Raw genomic sequence first — 26,243 nt, 5'->3', positions numbered from 1 at the left:
TATGGTTGTTACAAGCCGGAGGTCAATGTGGAAGTGAGGACAGACCACAGTACCATGTGAGACTGGCATAACTTTCAACCAACGGAATCTAATAAAAAACTCATATGGAAGTTTTAGGAATTATATATCGTTTGTGTGTGTGTGTCTATATATATATATATATATATATACATAAATACATACATACACACATACATATACACATATGTGCTTAAAACAAATAGTAAAAATAATTAATGCCAATTTGTACAGTTACAATGCGTGTGTGCATTATACTTGAAAAACTGAACTATCACTCTTTATACTGCTATATAACTAAACATTCAACCAAGGTTTTTCTTACTCTATTTGTAAACTATGTGCAAAGTATACCGAAGCGTTAAGATAACTTTAAAATGAAATAAATTAGTGTGTCGAGAAATTGTAAGTATGGAGGAGCACAAATCCAAACGAAATATTTCATCAACCTTATTTAAGCAGCATAAAACAGGTCGTGTTCAGGTTGGTAGCTAACCTAGTGGAGGAGTGGTTAGTGTCGATCCCTACAATATATAAATTGTGGGGTTTGACTCCTGAATAAAATAAGGGTATTTGTGTTTGTCGTGAAGAATATATTATAAGAAATTTTGTTATTTTATATTGTATTTCTGCCATCTTTGGCTAATCACGACGACGAAGATGAGTGTTAACCCGTTAGTGGTACACATGGGTCCTCAGGACCCAATGGAATTTTGTTGAAGTGTTTCCTCACACATGGCAGGTCTGATTACTTTAATCTTCGCAGTAGTCTTTGACTGGCAAAGGTGAATGTTGTGCTGAAAACTTTTTTCCGTAAAGTGCTTGGAAGCTTGTGCATTACAGGGGACTGGGTCCCCAGGACCCAAGTGTACCATTTATGTAACTTTTTTTGGATGAGGGACTTTTGATCATTTGTTATATTTCCTTCTGGTCCAGACATTATGGTGGGAGGATGTCATTTAACCTATGATGAAATAGCAGACATCATGAATAGGGAAGAAGATTCTGAAAATGAAGCTAATTACGTACAGAGTGAACATGACAGTGAAAGTGAGATATCATCTTATAACGCCATAGCTGGAACAGAGGAAATCGGTGCCAACTCTGCAGAGGGATATCCGTGGTTTAGTGCTGCGTATTCTTGGAGAAGCAGATCAAGAAGAACCACCAGCTGTTGTAGTAACTACTGAAAAATACAAACGTAAAAGTTGAGTATTGTGCCCCAGCAAAAGGACAGGAAAACAAGCAACTACTGCCAGCCTTGCAAATTACCAGTCTGTAAAGAATGTAGCCGCACATTATGCTCACACTGTTCAGAAAAAAAATGATCTCTTTTGTAGCAACTCATGAGAGCATCTATATTTTACCTGAAAACTTTGAGCAATAAAGAAAATGGTTAATGTCAACATTTCCAATTTTTAATAATAAGGGTCCCTAGGACCTAAGTGTACCAGTCATGTAACTTTTTTTAAGTGTATCACTCAAGGGTTAAGAAGTTTAAACTGATGAAAGGGCGCAGAGATCACTGAAGCCCAGGCCGGGCCACACACTTGAGATCTTCGATGGTGAGATCAAAGGTTGTCTACTATTCTCGCTTGGCCAAAGAGCCTTGAAGGAAAGTAGTGAAATATTATATAAGACATGTGAATTGAGATGCACAAATAATCCAATTGTGGAAAAGATTAAAGGAAGTTACACGAGATAAGCTGTCACCTGCCAGATCCGACCACACAATGAAAAATGCAAGGAAGAAATGTTTCCCGAGAGCGACGATAGATGGCAGCATGCCATATAAAGAAGAGCAGAGTTCATTGTAGAAACTAGGATCGGAGAAGAGTGATTATATATATTATAGTAAATGCAAAATACATAAAGGAAGAGTATACAAATTATAGAAGGAGTGAATAAAATATTGTAAATAGCCAATTAAGATAAATAAGAATATGCTCGTATATGAAACAATCATGAAAGTTAATAAGTGAGCAAATGAATTCAGAAATGTATTTCCTTTTTGATCCTAGTGATCAAAATTTGATTCGTCAGCTTTTGTGTCTGTCCGTCCCTCGGTGGCGCTCTGTCAAATTAGACGCCCCGAAGCACTTACGGTTGCGCTCCTTATTAGACGCACTGGGCCATAGGCAGCGCTTGCTATTAGCGATCCTGGGCTATCCACGTTTTGGTCGTTACATAGGAGGTGGCACTACTGTCAGTTTAGTCGCCCCTAATCTTTCTATAAGTATAGCTTGTGTCGTTTGTATAATGCCAAAGAAGCGGGGAAAGCGAGCGCATATATGTAATAAATAAGATTACGCTTTAAAAGGAAAGACAATAAATTAGAAGAAAGAAAAAAAGAATAAGCCTTTTACCAAAATAGAAGGAAGAGAAGAAGAAGAAGCCTTTTCCCAAAAAATTACGAGAAGAAATAAGAAGAAGATTTCCTTTCAATTATTCATATATATATATATATATATATATATATATATATATATATATATGTGTGTGTGTGTGTGTGTGTGTGTGTGTAAAAATATAACCGACGTAAATTTTGAATCAGCATATATATATATATATATATATATTTCAATGTATATACAAGCTTCGCTATATATTTTCTCTGTATTGTGTACAGTTTTCAGAATATAGATTCGCATTTAACTATATCCTCTTGGCTATAAGACGCTTTGTTATTTGGAATTCTCGAATAAAGAACCTATCCCCTGAGATTAAGATATTTCTATAGCCGTGGTAAATAACATTTAAGTACGTACTCCCAGGGTCGTAGCAAAACTGATGGCACAGTGAAATGTAGCAACAGAAACATATTTCTATATGATTGATATGAAGAATATAATAGCACGTGTACATTTGTTAGCTCCCAAACTATATTTTCTTTACATGCATTTTCAACTACGTTTTTGAATATGTCGGATTCTTATATGTGCACACTACTCGCAGTTACTTTAACAAGCAATCTGGCAGTGAGTGGAGTTTGAAACTTACAAATATCTTGATCAAAAATTAAAGACAGAAGCAGTTCTTGCTACAGGTTCTTACTGTTCGAAGAACCATGTTAATATTAAACCCCCTCCTCGGAACTCTACACAACTTCAGCTTTAATGTGCAGCTAATTATTAAATTAAATTGCATTGGTGTGTTAAACAATGCACTGTGTAGGTTAGAGTGCAATATTGCTAATGTTACACTTGATATTACATGTACTTGTAATACTATTTAGATTATTAATATTAAAATAATTTTCAATACAAAATAATATATTTATGCCGCACACATTAGAAAACTGCTTTCATTCTTGTAGATCAATGTTCATGTTTTACTCATCGATTTGGGTTGACTTTCGAAATTCGATTCATCATAAGGGAACCTTTCAAGCGAGTGTTTAACGATGCAGAAAACATTTAAGAAAGTGCTTAGCTAATGGATCGCTTGACAGATCTCTTTTAAGAGATACCTTAACCAGAAAGTGAGGGGTGCAAGCAGATATCACCGGAATCTGGAATGAGAATGTTGGGGAATAATATAGAGTTGTGTGTTAAACATTAAATTTCATTGGAATATTTCCAGTTCATCTTCAAAATGTGTATACAATTTTTAAATAATTTTCTGGTACAGCTCACCGCTCACGAGAAGATCCCCAAACGAGGGCTGACGGGGAGCGGGTGTGAAGAAAAATGCCGGTTCATTTTCAGATTTTAGGGGTAGCAGAAAGCCTTCCGCTGCGGCTTTTCGAAGTGCGTGGGAGTTGATTTGCTTCAATCACGCAGAGCGTGTGTCCCCAGCAACAGTTTGCGGCTTTTCTTTCAGTGGCCAGAATACTTTTGTATTGCTTATCCTGTGCATTATTTAGAGTGTATTTCAAAGAGTTATAAAAATAATATACGGGAACGATTTTAGGGTTACCAGATTACAAACTTTAAAAAAAATCATTTTTAAATTTCAAAGTGTTGTTAACTTTAGACGAAGACACACGTTCTGTGCTTACTGGTTTTTTGTGGGCTTATAAATCACAAACCCCTGTGAAATAATTTTATACCGTTTCCGTATAGGCAAATGTCTGAATATTCTAATATTTATTCACTATGCTCCTAATATTATACGGTTGTGAAGCTTGGTTTATTACTCTAAAATAATAACATAAATTGACATTCTGCCTCGGAGTTTTTTCTTCCAGGCCTAAAGTCAGGAAACCGTTTTTGTAAGTCGTCACTAAAAACACATTTGCATTTTGGCATGGTTCAGATCGCTGATCGACAGAACTTCACTTCTCCACTGCCATGTAACAACTAAGAGTAAGACAGTTAAAAAATACTGTTTATTTCTGAATGCTGTCATGAAACTCAAATCAAAGTAAGCGGCGGCGACTTGCATATTCTTACCTATTGTCAGAAACTTGCTGCTCACCAAGAGCCGCGGTAGATGTTACAAATGCTTTCAAATCAAAACCTCACGCGGCGCTGCAGTGACAACAGAACAGATGCAAAGGTCGTCCAACGATTTTTCTTTGTTTCAAGAAAAGTTTATCTTCTTTGCGCTTGCAACTGAGTGTTGTATTTCTTTACTTTGAAATTGAAAACTGAAACAATATTAACAATTATTTACAAATAACATTTTGTTACTAATCTTGAAGTTAATCAGTTGTCTACACCCCAAAAAATCGGATATTTCCAAATTTTCCTAAAAATCCGCCCGCAGCATTTTTAGTACCCGAAAAACAGGATTTGTCCTGGTATAAGAGAATTTCTGTAACCCTAAACGACTTGCGTCGATGCACCGGTTACAGCGAGCCTCCATGTGTTTTTCACTCAGGTTGCACACCCCGACCCTAATAGTGGAGTAGCCTGCCTCTACGTCACTTCACTTCCGTCAGGGATCTTCTACTGAGCGGTCAGCTGTACAACATCTTATTTCTTATGGAATATTTTAAGTCTTGCGTGAACATATACATATTTGTGGTTTCAATAAATTTGCCTCATGGTGTCGATTAATTTCAACAAATTAATTATTTGCATATACGCCTATTAAAATTCATAACATTTTCGTTTTCAGATTATCAATTTATTTGTTGCTGTTATCATGGACAACTTTGATTACCTGACTCGAGATTGGTCTATCCTTGGTCCACACCACTTAGACGAGTTTGTGAAATTATGGAGTGAATATGATCCTGATGCTAAAGGCAGAATTAAGCATCTAGATGTTGTAACACTTCTGCGTAAAATATCTCCTCCTCTTGGATTTGGCAAACTTTGCCCTCACAGAGTTGCTTGCAAGGTAATACACATTAATAGGTGGTCTAGATTATTTCATATCTAGTAAACTTAGAAGTAAATAGGATTAGTGAACGTTAAATATTTGAATATCTTATTCATTCAATTCCCATTATTTGCAGATATTAATGTAGGTAAAGAAGGAATGTAATTTGTATCACGTTATTTGTAATAAAAGTTAGGTAAGTAATATTTATCTGTAAAATAAATGCTATTTTGAAGATGGCAATAGGAACAAGAGATCAAATATGCTGCCAGAAAAGTGAAAGAGAGGAGAATTATATTATCTACTTGGTGTACTTCTTCCTTCTCATCACTATATCAGAATGTAGCAAATGGGGAGGGTATTGCAAAGGGACTCTAAGTATAAATCTTCTGACGATTACAACCGAATGGTAAAGCGATTTTGCAATATGAATGTGGCCATTCAATTCTTCACAGGACGCCAGGACGCCAGGATAACATATATAATCTCCGTCCATGGCCCTATCCTTAGCCTACATACTTCCAAATTCCCCATCAAACTCCTCCCGATTTCGTCCTGTGAACGCTTAAGAAACAAATAGGACGATGGCACACACTGAATAACCTGGAACTGATGATGAAAATGATTTCCGCGTTTGCAAAAGTCCATGCTAATACGGTAAGTAAATATGTGTCGAGAATTGGGCATTCGATATGACATAAGCGATTCCGCAAGGGAGCCCATCCTTAAGTTAGATCATTCCCATACACTTTGTTAGTATATCTTTCAGAATATTCGTAATATAATTTTAAAATTTCGCCTACACACCCTGCACATTCCTTCATCAGTTTTGTTGTCACATGATATTTCTGGCAAAAATATACTTAGAAGTAATTGTAATATGTTATTTTCTTATCTTACATGGTGCATTCTAAGTAAGCCCATTCAAATTGCTCACAAGTCCTGCCAGGACTTCATTTCACGTTATTTTGCAGCATATGTAAAGACAAATATGCCATAGTTGGTTTTATTATAGCACTTTCTATCGTGTAATTTGTAATGCAAGTAAGGTAAGTAATATTTCTCGACAAAGTAAATGTTCTTTTGATTATCGGAATATAAACAATAAATCACATGTAAATGCTTTTTGTTTGTTTGTTTGTTTATTTCTTCGGGATTAGCATTAGCCGAGAGTGGTAGAAATATGAAGTTTAATAAATTAAATCAAGGAATTAATTATAAATATTTTTGTAAAGGATATCGGTGACCTGAATACTTGATTCTAAATCGAATTCTTAAAGAAACGTACACCGACTTTCCCGGAGTAGGTAATGCAAGGGTGAAAACACATAAAGCTTAACGTTCCCTAGGAACGGGGATCGACTCTGGGATGGCGTAGCTCAATTCATCCACTCGCTGGCTCTTGACTGGGATCCCAGCCCGTTGCAAGGGGTGTTTAAATAAATAGAATGGCAACTCTAGATATGGGTTAACACACTCTTCAAGACTGAATCGGCATTGCTAAGTGATAGGCATTTACCTGTCTCATCGTAGGTGAAAATAGCTCCTTCACCCTGACAATCCTCTGGCTAACTCTCTCCCTATTTACGAATGACCAATAACGAATGACCAATGGCGAATGACCCGCGTTTACCTATCTCGTTACTATTTATTCTCCTTGCCCATCTCAAGTCAATCACCTCCTTTGCCCTCATGTCAGGCGTTTCCTTGCTGCTCTAGATGCCTTAATTCCGGCAACTTGCACAATGTCTGACTATACCGCGTTTGTTACAACCTGTCCCGGTTCCCGCGCTAGCTGGTCGCTCCCTTTTCTCCGTGCTGGGGAAAGTCAAAGCCAGGCAGCCAATTAAAATACGCAACGTCACAACAGCGTCTACGTAAGCGCCTCTCTTCTGGCTTCCCTTCGCTCCTCGCTGCCCAGCAGACAATTTTTTCCTCGTTTCTCATTGGCACCGAAACTGTCGAGCGCTCCCTAGCGCGGGAAACGGGACAGGTTCTACCAAACGCGGTATAGTACTTCCTACTTACAACTCCTGTCTATGATCGAGATTTGGGGGTCTGTTACGGTCGCTCCCACTGGATAAGAATTGAATTTTTTATAAAAAATATTGCCTTCCGATCATTCTCGAACAGGTTTTCCTTTTATTGACTTTTTAATAAAACCACACACCAAACAAAAAATAAAAATAGAGAAAATCTATCACAAATAAAATACTGGAACAAAGAAATTGATTGGGTGTAAGGTTAACTCTCCGTCATCAGCGACCTCATTGCAGCACAAATGTCCCGCGCGCGACACTCAGTGCCGCCTCATCAAAACCAACGTTAAATACGTGATTTATTGATGCAAATGAAGGGTGTATTACACTTGCTCTTACTGGAAATCAGGCGAAATATACATGAACGCAAACATGTCCATTTCGGAGATTTTTATAAGCTATTAAATAAAAATTTTAAATGAAATGAAAGTGTCTCATAGAATTACAAGCTTAGACTCTTGCAGCAAATGCACCAAAATATTATTCTAAAAGTAATTAAAATTTTGCCATGTAATGAAGGCACTAAAAATTTAACTCACCTTTAACAAAACTATCAAAGTAATGTGTATATGTAGCTGTTCAACGCCATCTTTGTAGGTATCCCCTATTTCTATGGATTTAGCCTCAGTTGTATCATATTATGACGATTTTTTTGTGGATTTTATGGCATTCGACGACGCTCTAGTACAATTTTCACGGCAACTCGGTTTTTCCTACCTCATCCTTTGTAGGTATGCTACGATCTTACGTGATATAACTTAACCTATTCACTTTTTTTCCTTTTTTTTACGATGTTTCACGAGTTAGGTAACATACAAGTCGTTCTCTTTCACTCCAGTTGAAAACTGTCATGATGAATATTTGTTTTTTGATCTTTTACGGACTAAACTAACCTACATGGGAACAGCTAACCTACGAGTACGTACGTGGAAAAGTACATTTCAAAGTCACCATTTGTGAGAATTTCACCATAAGTGAGAAGGGTCCTCAGAGTAATCTTCTGCGATGTATTTTTTGGGGTCGATGGCCTTTCACGTTGTGTTTAAACCTCATGGAGTAGTATGAAACGGTATGAGCTGGATGCATCCTTTGAACTACTTTTTTTTACGAGCTTTTATGTGCTAAGCTAACCTACGTATGTATGTCCTTGCTAATTCGCAAACAGATTTTTTGATCAAGTGTGTATAACAGTTTTTTCGATACACCTATTTCAGATCGCCATTTTGAATTTCTTCTAGTCAGGGAGGACAGAGGATATCGAGACGATGCTATCGCAGAAAACCCCATGTTTTTAAGATCATCCTTTCGAAAGTGATAAAAAAATTATTGGCAGTTGACCTTGACCCTTTGACCTCTCAGGACCATCAAATTTTGTAGCGTACTCTATGTTACCAAAATCGAAAGAGGGTCAACGGGATGGATTTTTCGAGTTATTTTTGCGCTATCTCTTACCGTTTTCGAGATACGTCAACTTCCGGTCGCCATTTTTTATGATTTTGTGATTTTTTCAGAAGGGTCGAAATTTGATAATCGACGACAGAGCAAAAGGTTGGAACTCTCGGATGTTGGAATTCTGCCAACTCTTTCTTTCAGTACGTCCCAAGAAATTCTTTATAAATAACATACCTGAAAAATCTACCGTACTTGCGAGCATAGTTTTTTAACTTGTTTTAAAGCTATATTCGACCAATTATTTCAAATTTAAAGAGTCTTTTGAAGGTGTTTCAGGTGTTTTTCATAGTAATTTCGACCAGATTGAATTTTGACTTGATCGGGCGTTACATGTTGTTTCCAAGAATTTCACTATAAATAACATACCTGAAAAATCTACTGCTGTTTACTTGAATTTTTATTCTTTTGATTTGTGTGATTCCCTAGAAAGCGTATAAATACAGTATTAAAAAATGGCATTGACCAGTTTCACTCGTAAAAATGATAAAACCAAATGCAATACTTGTGAAATGAAATAAGTGCTTTCTCTGAGTGTCTTGGCGGCTCTGCACCAGATTCATTGGTCAAATCACCCAGAGCGGTATGTAGATGTACGTAGATGGTCATGCAGTATGTAGATGAGATTGAATATGGTATGGCGGGTATCGAGTATCCAGTTGCTCTTAAAGATGTATCAAAATTAGAGTCGCGTGTACGAGACGGGGAAGGCAATCGCTTAGCCATAAATGTGTTTTCCTATACATCAGACAAACACATAATATATCCCCTTAGGATAAGCAATGTTAATGACGACGAGACTACTGAAATCAAACTGCTTGTCATTGCAGACAATAACAAGTTCCATTATTGCCTCATTCGTCTACTCTCACGCTTGATTAGAAATCAAACAATCAAGTATGAACACCACATCGAAGTTTGTCCAAGATGTCTAACCACGTTCGATGGTCAAAAACAACGCAACTACGTCAATTACTGCAGTCGGCAAATTGCGTCAGAGAAACTTGAACATAAACCATATTGTGGAGTCAACAGACCAGCCTGCATATTGGTGCCTAAATCGAAAGAGGTTGGAGAATTTAAAATCCACAAGGCCTTGTTGGAACACCCGCCCATCATCATTGCAGATTTTGAGGCTTTTCTCAAACCGCTGTCCTACTGCAAACCGGATCCAGAAATTTCCTCCACCATGCCATACAAGCTTTATGAACCAAATAGTTTTTGTTACGTTGACGTTCTATGGCAGGATAGAATAGATGAACCATACATATATCAAGTACCAGATGCAATCGAACACTTCTTGGAAAAGATGGTTGAAGAGGTTGAGAAAATTGGCAGATTCTTGCATATATCGAAACCAATGCTTCCGTTATCTACAATGAACTTCAAAATTACAATAACACTGACGTCTGTCCGGTGTGTTATCAACACTTCACTGATGAGAACTGGAAAGTATTTCACCATTCACAGACGGCCGCTTCATCAGTTGAATCTGTAACACCTGCAATCTTAAAATTCAAATGCCTACATTTGTGCTCATACTTTTTCATAACGGATCCAATTACGACTTCCGTTCCCTAATTAGGAATCTTTTATATGATACACAAGAAATATATATTCTTGCTGAAAATGAAGAACGTTACATCTCTATAAGTAAGAAAGTTAAGATTCCAGTAACAAAAGAAACCATAGAGATGAGGTTTCTAGATACATACAGATTTCTCTCTGCCAGCTTGGACGCTCTAGCGAGTAAACTTTCACACGATCAATTCAAAATAACGAGAGCTAGTTTTCCCAACATAGATATAGAACTTATTAGACGTAAAGGCATTTATCCATATGAATATATAACTGATAAATCTAAATTTAATGACGCACTCTCCCACCTCAAAAATAATTCTGCAGCAGACTCAGAGAGACAAGCATCACGAACGAAGCATACGAGCATTCGAAATTAATGTGGAATGAATCAGATGTAATATACTTGGAGACTATCGCGATGCATACTTGAAATTAGACGTAACAATACTCGCAGATGTTTTTCAGGTATTAAGGATAACGTCAGCGAATATTTATAAATTAGACCCTGCACACTTGTATAGCCTCCCTGGGTTAGCTTGTTCGGCCATGTTACTCCAGACCAAGATCAAGCTGGAACTTATTTCGGATTGTGACATCTTGCTTTTTAAGAGAGGGGATACGATGTGGAATGGTGCAATATTCGCAGAGACACGCTAAGGCAAATAACATGCACATTGCCAATAATCAATATAACCCAAATGAACCATTCAATTACATATTCTATATTGATGTAAATAATCTCTATAGACTCGCTATAATACAGAAACGTCCCTACGGGGGGATTCAAATGGATATTCAATTGATATTAATAATTTTGACGATCATGAATTTGGTCTGTTCATGGAGGTGGATATTGAACTTCCAGACAATTTGCATGACACTTTTTTCTGATTTACATCCGACTCTCGAACTCAAATGTCCACCTGATTCTAATGAACATAAGCTTCTGTTTACTCTGGAGAGAAAATAGAGATACGTTCATGAATACAAAAGTATAGTTTTTGATTTGGAAGGGAGTTCAGATAGTAAATGTGAGAAGAATACTCAAGTTTAAACATTCCGAGTGGTTAAGACCGTATATTGAAACACACAGCATAGAACACACACCACTTCCGACTTAGACAAAGATTTCTTTAAATTGATGAACAACGCGGTATATGGCAAGACAATAAAGAATGTTAAGAAGCATATAGATATAAAATTGATTTCAGATAAAAATAAATGTTGAAAGTGGGTTGCTAACCCTAGATTCAAATCACGAAAAATTTTCAACTAGAATCTAGCACTTTTTAATCTTGAAATAAAATTAATAAAATTCAAAACACCGATTTACGTGGGAGCGACAGTTTTGGACTTATCCATACTTCGCATCTATGAATTATATTATAATGTTATGAAACCCTTCTACAATGATAATATCACACGTTTGTATACAGACACAGACAGTTTTACTTATTCCATTCAAACACGTAAATTCTACCAAGACCTGAAATATCCTGACATGTTTGATAATTTTGATACTTCTTCCTACCCCCATCCGAACAGATTTGGAATTCCATCTCGTAACAAAAATCTTCTTGGCAAACTCAAGGATGAAAATAACGGTGACGTCATCATCGACTTTGCTGACTTGCGTTCAAAAATGTATGCGACGAGAACAGAGAGAAGCGTAACAAAGAAAGCTAAAGAGTGGGCAAAAATACAGTAAAAAACAAACTTTTATTTCAAGATTATATTGATTCCCTCTACTCACAGTCGACAATACTACGATTAGAAAAAATTATTCAAAGCGTTGACCATATCCTCATCACAAACAAAGTTAGAAAAGTTGCACTAGATCCCCGTGATGATAAGATAATGACTTCAAGTCACTATCGTTTAGAAATTCGTAAGAATTACAGTCAATGCACGTAAATAAAACAGAACAAAACAAAACATCCATTACATCATACAAAAGAAAACTTTGACAGTCTCAATTTTTTTACATGAAAAAAAAAAAGTAAATAGCCATGCCTATGAACATGTTCGGTTTCAGAAGTGCCTATTCAAACTGCACCACCAAGTTTCGACCTATTGCCTTCCGTATTATCCAAACTCAACGGTCTGTGAATTATTCACCTGAACAGCATTTAGACGAAATACGATGACGAAGTTGGTAAAACGTTTTACGTCTTCAACAATAATCTCAATTTCTACAAGATTCCGATCGGTGTGAAACTTCAAATAACCGTGAATCCGGAAAATAAGAATGAATGTAAAGTTTTTGTAGGTAATAGTATTTATCGCATCAATCAGGATAAGATGGACACTTCCACCACGTACGATGTTCCTGCATAAGATTGTCTCTACGTCGAGCTTATGGGAGAATACGACAAACTCATTCCTCTCTTCATAGAATTGAGAATCATGTATCCGATAATAAATAACTATAATAATAAAAATGCCTATCGATATTTTTGGACACCCGATGAACGTGGATCATGCTAGTCAGATACTTATGCTGGATGCCAGGGTTAGAAAGTTAAAAAGCGATCTGATAGCTTTCTGAAATACACTCAGCACCAGTCTACAGTCGGAAATAGCAAGTCTTCAGTCTAAATGCTTGGACCCCATTCTCAAAATAGATTCTGAACTGAAATCTTTCTTAAAAAAGTTATGTTGACGTACCGTCGGTTGACAACGTGCAAGATATAAAGTTGAGCGTTGGTTCGCTTCAGAACGACTTAGTCAAATTGCAGCAGCTTCAAACGAAAGATATAGAAAAATTGAAACTTGAACTTCAAGAGCGAACTTCCAATCTAGAAAAAAATTGTCCGAATTTCAAAACTTGATAGGCGATATTAAAAATGATTTCGACGTTGAACAGTTACATAACGCCATCTCTAACTTACGTGAGGAATTTTCCACGACCGAAATTGAAAAACTTACGTTGGATTCTACCAAAGAGAAGCTTCAAACAGAAGAAATTCATAACACTCTTGAAGAAATTAAGATTAAATTTGCAGATTTTGGAAGACACCATTACAAATTTACTTTCCTCCGACGAGTTGCAAATTATCGGTAAGAGCGTAGGGAATATTAAGCTTCAGTTAGAGGCGTTCCAAGATTTTGAACACATTCAAACTACGATTGCTACGCTCCAGGCGTCTTTGCAGTTGATTAATGACGAAATTAAAAATATCCATACTCTTATAGAAAGGTTCCAAATTCAGACGACTGCTTTGATCAGTATTCAAGACACGTTAACTACGGTTCAGCAGAAGATTGATTACTTAGAAAATTTGAACGTTGAATCTAATTTCAACCATTTTCATCATGTCTTGGACAACATACAGTATGATCTCGAAACCTTAGAGACCAGTGTTCCATTGATCGAAGATTTACAGAAGTTGAAAACAGCGGTGTCGACATTGTCCGAATCTAGTGATGTGGGAAGTGTCAAAACTTCTCTGAGTGCAATCGGAAACACAGTAGGCGGTCTTCCCACCTCGCAAGAACTCCGCACCGTTAAAAGAAATATTGCACGCATACTGAAACGGATAGAAACAAAAGTGACAAATACAGAACAGAATAGGGATGAAATTTCTTCGCTTCGTGACATGGTGTCCAAATTACCAACATCGCATAGTGTAATCGATCTCCATACGCAGTTTACCGAGATGACAAACATAGTAATCGATCTTACTGTGAAAAGTTCCAAATTGAATCTATTAGAAAATCATCAGTATATTGTCGTCAGTTTCAGAGAACATGTAGGTGTTCTCGAAACCAACGCTGCATCGCAGGAATCGACGCTACCCGCTTTCGGATCTAAGTTACAAGAACTGAACGAAAACTAAAAACAATTGAATGTTGAAATAAAAATCAAACCATCATTTTCGTCTATAACGGATTATATCGTCGAGCAATTTTTGCCCATAGAAAATAAACTGGGACATGTTCACTAATCTTGTTACTGTCGATACTAAAATTGCCGAGTTGTTTTTCTTGTAAGCTATCGAAATCAATAACATACCAAACTAGCAAAGAACTTCCACGTTTGTTAAGGACAACAAGTTGTACGTATTAAGACCACATAAGCCATATTACAGATTTTTAATCAATGTTACTATACAAATACACGAATTTTCATACTGGGCTCATGGAAAACAGCTTGCTATTTTTACAATGACACATTAATAAGTAAGCGCGGAGTCCAGAAGGCAGGAAATATCCCTTTAGCATACTGGGATGAAAATGAAATACATAAGGATGAAGATCTTACAGTTTTGATGTTGTCGCTGGAGATAAACGTTTTATTCAAAATACCAGTCAAGTGACGCCTTCAAAACATCCAATCACGTTGGTTATTCTCTTCAAACGTAATCTCTTAATCAATGTCTAGGAAGGCCATAGTGAAAGAGTTGCACAAACCTGCGCGTCGCAACTACAAAGGTTTAGCGGTAGTGACAAAAGGCATAGACGATTTGTGGCAGGCGGACCTCGTCGAAATGAGAAGTGGTAATTTGGAGAATTTACATAAAATCAATAAGGGTTACAGATACCTCCTGACCGTTATAGATACATTTTCAAAATTTGCATGGGCTTTAACCCTCAAGGTAAAAACGGGAACATGTGTAGTGGAAGCATTCAAAACAATTTTCGATGAAAATGGCAGACGGCCTCGATTCCTTCAAACAGATAACGGAAAATAATTCTACAACTCCATTTTCCGGCAATTTATTCAAAAACACAAAATTCAGCATTTCTCGACTCTCAGTCACATAAAATAAAAGTTTCAACCGAACCGTGAAAACGAGCATGTGGAAACGATTCAGGCTTGAGGGTAATTACAAATGGGTCGACATTTTACCGGAACTTGTAAACAATTACAATCACACTGTTCATGGCAAATACGCATGAAACCCGCCGACATTACTACATCTGCGTTTAATTTCTACGGTTTGTTGTCCAAAGTACCGTCACACAACGAAGAAACCAATGTATAACATTGGAGAACAGGTGAGAATCAGCAAATTAAAAAGTACATTCGAAAACAAATTCACAAAAAATTGGAGCACCGGACTTTTTAAGGTAGTTCGAGTTCTACCCGGAAACCGTCACACGTATATAATAAAGGATAGTCGCGTTGAAATTTTGAAAGGAAGGGTTTACGAAGAGGAACTCTCTAAAACTAAATACCCCAACACGTATCTCTTCGAGAAAGTATTGCTTACAAAAGATAACAAATTGTTGGTAAAATGGCTTGGACTTCCGGAAAAGCGTTGGATCAATGCAAACGAAGTGATTCTATTAGTATGTGGAACGTGGTGAAGCGTCTACCTGTTTCGGAATGTCAAACGAAAAAAAAAAGAATGGCGAGTTGCTAACCCATAACATTCGTTGTCTAGTCGTAGGACCTTCTGATTGTGGAAAAACTACGTTACTGGTGGACAATTTTCTCGTCGCACCTAATTGGTTAGATTGCAAGAACAAAGACCTGTACGTGTTCTCAAAAAGTTTGGAGCAATCAAAATACCAGCAACTTACGAAAATGTACGAGGGACTGGGCATAGCAACTTTTGAATTTGAAACAAAACCACTCGACCGTTGTCACGAAAATTCGGTCGTGGTATTCGACGATGTAATTTTAGAAAACCATAAGGAAATTCGCAACTTTTTCACTGAAGGTTGTCACAGGAGAATGGACTGTTTTTACCTAGCTCAAACGTTTTCCAAAATTCGGCATTTTCGAAAACCAAACAATGGAAAATACAGAAACAAAATCAACGACTTTGCAAATGTTGCAACGTCACACGATTTTTAAAATAACCCCATATAAAAAAATGACAAAACGAAAAATCGAAGACAACCTGAAATTGCGAGACTACTTGACAAAACGCTTCAAGGGTTGGAAATCCAAGAATTGTGGGTTTTACGAATAGAACAAACGCGAGGGTTAACCTATCATCGACGCCATCAGCGGTCTCGGTAAAGAGATTAAAAATGTTACAAAACAGAACAGGGATTTCATCACGGAACTCGTACCTCTTGCAGCGTGCAACTATACCGATTTTCCATCCACACCTCTCTCTAGCAATCACACTCCGCTCGAACTCAGGCAACCGCCACCATCGAAACGTCAAGCCATAGGGAGCACTTCATCTTCTTCGGATAAGATCGAGATGGGTCAACTGGCAAGATATTATTTGAGCACCGCGAAATTTGACAAGAACGAGGTGTTCGGATTGTACCCGAGCATGGAAAATAACGAAGGAGTGATTTGAAAATTGGAAAATCGATAGTCACATTCGAAGAAGACGACGTAAAAGTTAATTTAGGTGAAAAATATAGTTGGGATAGGTATTCTGGTACAGTGGGACTGTGGAACTCATCCCCAAAAAGTATCAGAAAGATTACACGGACGAAGATATTCAAAGTTACACGGATATTTTAATATTGTCGGATGCTCTGTACCAAAACAACGACCCCACTCAGATCCGAGTGAAATCTAGCAGCGTAGATAATAACAGGAATCTCATCAAACCTTTATGGAATGATATAAAAAGTGGAACAGGCGTCAAACGCTACAACACGTTACCGAAGGAATTCTTGTGGGTGGACGATGTTAGGAAACTCGTTTACTTGTTATAGCAGGCGAAGAAAGTGCAGGTAATCGTAAATTCCACAACGTGAAGGTAGGCTTCGTAGACATCATCAGCACCAAACTCTCCAACGACAGTAAAGGAATAGGATGCCTGATCAAAGTAGTCAACACTCTTCCACGGAAATTTTGGAACGTGGCCGAAGGCAAGGGACTCGTGATCGACATCATAAACAAATTACCTTTCGAAATGCACTTACCGGGTTATCAGTACTGCGGACCGGGTACCAAACTAGAGACAAGATTGGAAAAAGGCCACAGGGGAGTGAATCCGTTGGACGCCACATGCAAAGATCACGACATTGCTTACAATACTCACACAAATCTAGATGAACGTCACGAAGTAGATAGAAAATTTTAACATGCAGCATTCAGGAGACTCATCAGCAGGGACGCTTCCCTGGGGGAACGGTTTGCAGCGTTGGGCGCGACCACCGCCATGAACACGAAACGAAATTGGGATGGGGATTATAAATAACCGATTGTCAAAAATGAAAATAATAACATACTTATCACGCGAATTATTCACAAAACTAATAGACCTAGCGAGAAATAACATACGAGAAATTAGATCAGTTCACATCGAACAATAATATTATCGATCACATCATCACGGTGAGTGAGACCATCAAGTTGTTTTTTTTTTCGGAAAATATATATATATATATATATATATAACAAGGCATCATCATGGAGCCCAAGGGTATCGTGTACCAAGTACCGTACTTGAATATTGAAACTCTGAGTGCCCTCGATGGATTACTCACCAAGAAAGAGCGTTAAAGAAACGTTCTTGCTTGTCCAAAGGTCATGGAATGCAATTGTTGCTCAGCACTCCTCATTTGAAAATATTACAGTGTTCGAAAAAAAAACTCACACGGGAGGTTTCAGATTCAGCATTCCAGCACTTCTAGCGGCATTGGAAGCCGTGGGAACTTTAGCGGGTGGTATCGCCGCCATAGCAAAAACCGTAATCGACGCGAAAAATAACAAAGCGGAATATGAAGAACAGAAACATCACAACCTGGAAATGGAGAAAAAAAGATAAAGGCGTCAAAAGAAAAGAAATCGGCGATTTGAGCAAGTTAAAAAAGGGAAGAACCACTGAGTAACCATGACATTGAATCTCTGATCGAACCGTTGGGAATCAAACAATTCAGACGAGTTTTCATGTCAGATTCTTTACCCTCCGCCATAAGGAAAGAATAGTGTGGAGTCTTCAACTTTGACAATTACGAAAATCCAGGCACACGTGGTATATGTTATCTCAAACATTAAAATAACGCTTTCGTTTTCGATTCTTTCGGAGATGTTCCACCATTGGGTTTAGTAAAATATCTCAAAGCTTCCAGCCTCTACTACAACGACGAAAGAATCGAAGGTTTCGAGGAAGTGAACTGCGGTCATCCCTGCGTTTCCATGAACGTGTACCTGTCTCGAATAAATAACCCATTAATTAAGATTTCTAGAAAGCATTGTGTCACCTGAGACATTATGGGAGTGTTATATCTCACAAACGAGACTCGGTCTTGAAACTCGCATTGCACGACGACATCGTCTATCCAAAATCCATCGCTCTTCGTGCATTCTACAGCATGTACCTGATTCCCAACGTCACCAAAAACAACAACACAATCAAGGTCGGAAACGAAAAAATCAACATCATACCGGGACAGTACAATTTATCTACTTTGCAAGCCAAATTACCAAACGGAGTATTTATCTCTAAAAATTCCGTGACCCACAGAGTTGAGTTGGTATCACAACAAAAACCGTGGACCTGGGTACGATCGGAGAGCTTTTTGGTTTCAAGAACAACATCAAACTCGAACCTGGCATCAAACACTTCGGCGCTAACATTCCCAAATTTCTGATCATCGAGACTTTGAACGTGCACTGCAACGTGGCAGAAGGCATGATTACCAAAGCAGACGGAATTGGCAGTCACAAACAAATGTGAATCATGGCCACCTTCAAACCAAATTCAGAATTCATGGAACCGAGCAACTTCACTCCTTCCTCACCGATATATTTTCCCGTGTGCCGAAACGGAATCGACCAGATTGAATTAGTTGTGACCAACGGCAAAAGAGAGGTTGTATATTTCGCAGGAGCCACTTCAACGCCCATTGTTGAGATCAACATATAAATATCTACAATCGTAAAAATGGAACATGTAGAAATCAACAAATTGCAATATTTCCTTCCGAACCGTCTTATATTCGCCAATCTCAACGAACCTAACCGAGAAGTAGAGGTGAACATCGACGTCGGAGACGGATTCTGTTACTCTCACAGACCAGATCTGTACGTTAATTTCGACGTGCTGAAAAAGGAAAGTGGAGAAGCATTCCCGCCCAACGCAAATTTTAAACTCATAGACAACTTCGTGCCTCACCTGTTCTCGCAAGTTGAAGCTAGAAAAATCGGAATGATCATCGATCGATACGACCATCCAGGCATCACCTCAACTGCCATAGGAACATTGAAACTGTCAAAGGCCGATGCCGCTTCCTACCAGGTAGGAGGATTCGAAGCAGGAACGAAAATCATGACAAAAAGTCACACGGTACTGTTTCCCATGCGTTTACTTCCAGGTTTGTTCTTAGACTACAAGCAGATCATGTGGAAAGTAGGTTTGAGAATCACTTTTCGCAGAGCCTCGAACGACAACGATGCTTTTCATGCGATACAGTAACTTGAACTCCGACGGCACGCCACTCCCCAACACACTACCCGAAGCAGCCAAATGGATCCTTGGCTGCTACATCCCCTAAAGGGCCTTGGCCTCTCTCACAATGATAGCCCATTCTCTTCTGTCTTCTGCTCCCATCCTCCTAAGGTCCTCCTCAACGCCCTCCAACCATCTTTTCCTTGGCCTTCCTCTTAATCGTCTCCCTCCTGGTGTCCCTTTATAGACCTTTTTAACCGCTCTGTCTTCAGGCATTCTTTCCACATGTCCTAGCCACCTCAGTTTCATGCTACTTATATCGGATACTATATCTGTTTTTTTGTAGAGTGCTCTAATTTCATCGTTTCTCCTTATTCGCCATTGTCCATTCTCATTTACTGGCCCGTATATTTTCCTCAGTATCCTTCTTTCCCATCTTCGCAAAAGTTCTTCATCTGCTTTCACCAAAGTCCATGTCTCTGCTCCGTATGTCACCACTGGCTTTACGACTAGCTGATATACTTTGATTTTCAAATTTCTACTCAGGCTGCCAGATTTGAAAATTCTTAACAGTGAGAAATTGCTTCGATTACCAGCTGCAATTCTTGCTTTTATTTCCTCCTTAATATTATTATCCATGGTAACTAATGTTCCAAGATATTTAAAACTTTTGATTTTTCATAGGTGCCTCCATTAAGTTGTATATGTTGGCCTTCCCTGAATTCCATATTTCGCGCTGAGAACATGTATTTAGTCTTGGGTTGGTTTATTTGTAGTCCTATCTCACTAGCTGTGTTCTCCAATCTTTCCAGTCCTTCCTTTACTTCTTGCAATCTTCGTGCCATCATATCAATGTCATCAGCATATACTAGATTTTGGTTCACTCTGTTGAAGAGAGTCCCTCCTGGGTTACACCCTTGACCCACTCTTCTCATGATCTTTTCTAAAGCTATATTGAACAATATCGTAGATAGCACATCTCCTTGTCTCAAACCTTGATTCATCGCAAATTCCCTTGTGAGCTCTCCTTCAATCTTCACCTTGCATTTAGTACCCTCTAAGCGTCATTCTGGTTAATCGTATTAGCTTGTTTGGGATCCTTCATTGCCTCATACAATTTTCCTCGTATGATACTGTCATATGCCTGCTTAAAGTCTATAAATAACTGATGAATATGTATGTTATATTCATAACATTTCTCCATTATCTGCCTGACCATAAACATTTGATCCGTAGTGGATCTGTTTGGTCTAAAACCACACTGATAATCCCCTATTATTACCTCAGTCAATGGTGACAATCTTCCTGCTAGGATCTTTGCAAGCACTTTTTATATTACGCTCAGTAGGGCTATACCTCTATAGTTCTCACAGCAAGTTTTATCGTTCTTTTTATGTATAGGGCAGATTATTGCCATACTCCATTGATAGGGCATCTGTTCATGTTCCCATATATCAGATAACAATTTGTGTATATACTTTATTAGTTGATTTCCACCGTTCTTAACCATTTCAGCAGTGATATTATCAAACCCTGGGGCTTTGTTATTCTTAAGAGACTTAATAGATGTTCTAACTTCTTCTAGTGTTGGAGATGTTCCGGTTTTGTCATCATGGTCCTCCTCTGGGTACTCCTCTTCATCACTCAATTCTAGATCTTGGAACCCATCTTCCACATTAAGTAGCTGACTGAAGTATTCTGCCCATCTCTCTAAGATCTCATTTTCCCGCCTATTAGGTTTCCTACTTGGTCTTTACAGAAAGCTGTCTTCGGTTGGAAGCCTTTCCTTATATCCTTCACCCTCATATACATTTTCCTTACTTGCTGATTACTATTATTTTCTTCAAGTTCCTCAATCCACTCTTTCTCAAAGCATCGTTTCTTTCTCCTGCACACACAGGCTGCTTCCTTTCTTTTAAGTCTGTATTGTTCTGTGTTATACCTGGTTTTCCTATTAAGCATTCTCTTTCGTGCCTCATTTCTTTCATTTATTGCTGTTCTACATTCCTCATCAAACCATTTACCTCTTCGGATAATCGTCTTCTCTCCCAGCACTTCCTGTGCTGTTTCATGTAGTATCTCCTTTATTATACTCCATTTCCCTTCAACACTTTCGCTTTCCCACCTTTGACTTATTTGTTGAAGTTGGTTGCCTACCATTAAACGGAATTGTTTGGTAATCACTTAATCTCTTTTTAACTTCTCATCATCATACCTTTTGGTCACTTTCGCTCTTCTTCCATCCCCATATGTAGTTATTCTCTGTCTGTATTTAATGCGTACTAAATAATGGTCCGAATCACTGTCTGCTCCTCGACAGCTATCTACTTGTAGTATATCAGAGGCATGTCTTCTGTCTATCAGCACATAGTCAATTATGGTTTTGTGTTACACCATCGGGTGAACACCATGTCATTTTCCTCACGTTCTTCCTTTGATGCCAGGTGCTTCTAATGACCATTAAGTTACACATAACCAGATCTATCAGTCTCAGACCATTATCATTTGAAAATTCATGCAAACTTTCCTTTCCTATAGTGTCTTGGAATGCTTCTTCGCGTCCAACCTTGGCATTAAAGTCTCCCATTATTATCTTAATGTCATGTTTCGGTATACTATCGATTACCTGATCCAGCTGCTGGTAGAATCCATCCTTTTCATCTTCTTCTGCCTCTTCCGTTGGGGCATATACACATACTAAGGTAATGTTGAAGAACTTGGCTTTCATTCTCAGCGTACGTAGCCTTTCATTTATTGGTTTGAAGTTCTTTACTACAGTTTTATATTTATTGTTTAGTAGGAATCCTGTGCCACCTCTTGTACTTTCACTGCTTCCACTATACATTAATGTATAATCCCCAGTAGATAACATTCCATTTCCTTGCCACCTGATCTCCTGCAATGCCACTACTATTATTCGGTATTTCTTCATTTCCTCCTTTAGGTTTTGCAATGCACCTGGTTTACTTAATGTTCTAACATTCCATGCGGCCAGATATATATCATTCTTCCGTTTACGTACTCCTTTATCATGCCTGTGTCTTTCCATAGAATCCGTCCGGCTATCATTGTTCCGTAACAATGTTTGTTTTATGGGATAGGGTCGTTAGTCCTATGCTCAACCCCCAACCTGGAGGACCAGGGTTTGTGTAAGGTTTGCTCCTTTAGAACGGTTGCCATCACTACGACTGAGGAATCCGCTCCATCCCCCTCGTAACCCTGAGGACGGGACTAGGGACTAGGTAGGAATATTGGGATAGGATAAAATAGGTAAGATGGGACGTTGCAGAACGCCTTAGTCTGGCTTCTCTTCTGAGACCTGTCCAGCATGGGTGACCCTGCTGGTAGAAAATCTACCGCTGGCATAGCTCTCAGCCTCAACAAAGCACGCAAACCCCTCCGCCCGCACGGTCAGTGCTACTATAAGGCGGCGTTCCCTGGAGGGGACGCCCTCAAATACAAAGCAGAAATCTTGAAAACTCCACAAGAACCCGTTCCGTTTTACAGTTACCAGGCGTGCAGAAACCCGCTTCGGGCAGCCATTACGAATTCGACGCCACGACGCAATTCAACAAGATACAGTTCGACATGCCTGATTTCGTGGTTGTGCTTTTTCAGACCGGACGCGATAACAACCAGGAAAAGATTCCAGCATGTTCGACAACTATACTACACACCCAGCGAATTCCAACCACAGAGGCCCACGTTCGTAATCAACATGTCAAAGGTTGTGGTCAACGACCGCACCGACATCAAAATAGTGTGTGAATTTCACGACGCCCTCCCTGACGATACCGTGTGCAGCGTAATCCTCGTTGCCGAGAAGAATTTTGTCCAAGACGTTAAAAATGAGAGGGTTACCGAACAGTTCTAACGCCAAGAATAAGAAGATGTTTCAAAATTAAAAAAGTATCAAAAATTCAAAATATGGGGAAAAAATGTTGACGTACTGAAAGAAAGAGTTGGCAGAATTCCAACATCCGGGAGTTCCAACGCTTTGTTCTGTCGTCGCCTATGAAAATTCGACCCTTCTGAAAAAAATTACAAAATCATAGAAAATGGTGACCAAAAGTGGACGTATCTCGAAAACGGTAAGAGAAAGCGCAAAATATCTCGAAAAATCCCCTCCGTTGAATCTCCCCTGTCGATTTTGATCAATTTCGAAAGGATGATCGCAGAAACATGGGGTTTGCTGCGATAGCATCGTCTCGATATTCTCTGTCCTTCCTGACTGGAAGAAATTCAAAATGGCGACCGGAAATTGGTGTATCGAAAAAACGCTTATAAATACTTGATAAAAAAATCTGTTTGAGAATTAGCAAGGACATGCATACGTAGGTTAGGTTAGCACATAAAAGCTCGTAAAAAAAGTAGGTCAAAGGATCCATCCAGCTCATACCGTTTCATACTAAGCAGGTCTCCGTGGCGGAGTGGTCAGCGCAGCGCGCTACAACACCTGGGGTCCTATGTTCGAATCCTGGTCTAGGCATGGGTGTTTCTGACTGTTCCTTCATCAATTTAATCATATCATCAATCATCCCCATGTTCGCGATTAGCCAAACAGTGATAGAAAAGCGAAGTAAAATAAACTAAATCAATCAGCCAATAAATATAATCCTAAGATCCGAAATAATCCAATCTAATTACATAAGTTGTATCCCAATGGGACGGACATATACATTTCCAAACGCAGGACTTCGCTTGTAATCATATCTTCGGAGCTCAGTCACAGTAACAGCGCAGACAGCGTTTCTGGCACACACATTTGCCTAACTATGAAATCTTCAGTTTCTGAATGAGTATAACATATCATTAAATTCTTTGTAGGGATTGCAGATTTATAACCATTTTCAACTAAAATGAAACATAATTGTTTTATATCTGTTTTCAACAATTAATTAGATACAATGGAATTTGATTTGCGAAAAGGATGTTCGTAATTTTCGTAATTCAAAATTAATTGTGGTGCTTAAATAAAGTTTATGTAACTTTACAGATATGAAAACTGTAAGATGTATCTTGTAGTTAGTCACATTAGCACCCCTTCCTAGAGCAGTTACTATGATTTCCAATTTTGCTTGAAAGAGTGTTATTTGTTTTTCCATTTCGAGTATAATATTATTTATTTGTGCTACAAAATCGCGAGTTTAACTTCTTAGTATATGAACTTGTTGGCGTCCATTTTTCAAACTAGTAGTAATTTTAAGTACTTATGCAGTCAGTGTGCGTTCGTTTAACAGCATATCATGATGTTGACTCTCATAGCACCAGTTAGCGAAATCACCAATGTAATTTAAGCCTAGTCCTCTCTTTCTCCTCTCATATTCATCTGCACGAGGGGGAAATTCAATGTAAGTGTGATTTAAGTGATGTGATAACAATTTTGTAAGTCAATTACACCATCCCTTCAAAGGCATTAAATGCCTTATGATCGTGGTTTTCCTCCACAAAGTTGACCTTTTGCCCCTTCGTGGCTTCCAGTAGAGATTGGTTCACTACGTTTGGCGAAGTGAGACTTTTCTGTGTATGTGAGGGGCACGCTTCTCTCGTTCACGCTTGGGTGAACTTCTTTAATAGGCTCCTGGCATGAGCTTGATTGTGGGGTTAGTCCACACATATCCCAAATGTAGGACAAGAGGATATAGAAATCTCATGGTATTGATCTGAAATTAAAAATAAATGAATGGCTGTATTACACCTTGTTGTCCCTATTTTTTTCATACCATTTTTGTTATTAATATGTTGCCAAGTAAACTAAGATTGGATTTTTTTATCACCACGTGTAAGTTCAGATCCACCCGTTACTAACTTGTGATTGTTATTTGGGACAAAACTTTCTCAACGAACCACTTATTTGTTAGTTATCAGAAAACGCTGAAATATGTGCCATACAAAGAGCTGTTTTTTCTCAATTCGTATTTTTATGTGGAAAATTGTCACTTAAAAAAAACAATAGATATTCGATTGTCTCGAAAACTACTAATTTTCGGACGGGTATCATATGGTCAAATTCATTGCAAACTGCCTATACTTTACCCCATTTCAGGGAATGCATCTACAACCTTAGTGACAATGAAGTTCGACCAGTCACAAATATAGGAGTGCGTTGTGAAAGAAGGAGAACACATGCATATGCTGAACATATTTTAATCAGCAGGCTACATGGAACAAAGGAAAACATAAATTTCCGCTGCAACGCAGCAATGTATGGTGTCCACACAAAATAAAACATTTTCGTCCATCTACACGTGACATTGAAGTTCGACCACTGTTAGAGGGGATCCTGTTTACCATGGTGTGACGCCTCCCCGTCGGCGAATAACTGTGGCAATGCGTCGGGGCATGCTGCGGACGAGTCGTTCAAGGTATTCCACATCGATGCGGTGCCATTCCTCCTGCAGGCAGGCGATAAGAGCAGCCACTGTCGTGGGTCCCCTCTGTTGCACACGTCGCTTAAGAACATGCCACACATTCTCAATGGGCGAGAGGTCGTGACTCGATGGTGGCCATGGCAGAGTTCGCACGTGATGGCGAGTCAACCATTCTCTTGTCAGCCGCGCTGTATGAGGCC

General features: G+C 38.6%; 1 protein-coding gene across 5 annotated transcripts in view; it reads left to right on the top strand.

Moving 5' to 3' along the window:
• Ca-alpha1D (Ca[2+]-channel protein alpha[[1]] subunit D) overlaps positions 1 to 26,243 on the top strand; it is a 1,588,055-nt gene that overhangs the window by 1,197,857 nt on the left and 363,955 nt on the right. For all 5 annotated transcript variants that reach the window (XM_083117527.1, XM_083117525.1, XM_083117526.1 and 2 more), the window contains one exon: positions 5,083 to 5,307. In XM_083117527.1, the coding sequence (XP_082973653.1) occupies positions 5,083 to 5,307 (225 nt within the window). The remainder of the gene's footprint in view (positions 1 to 5,082; positions 5,308 to 26,243) is intronic.

The sequence above is a fragment of the Lepisma saccharinum genome, chromosome 2, assembly GCF_977018435.1.
Source record: "Lepisma saccharinum chromosome 2, izLepSacc3.1, whole genome shotgun sequence".
NCBI classification, from domain to species: Eukaryota; Metazoa; Arthropoda; class Insecta; order Zygentoma; family Lepismatidae; genus Lepisma; species Lepisma saccharinum.
Note: the sequence above shows the minus strand (reverse complement) of the source record. Positions and strands in the feature narration are given on the sequence as shown.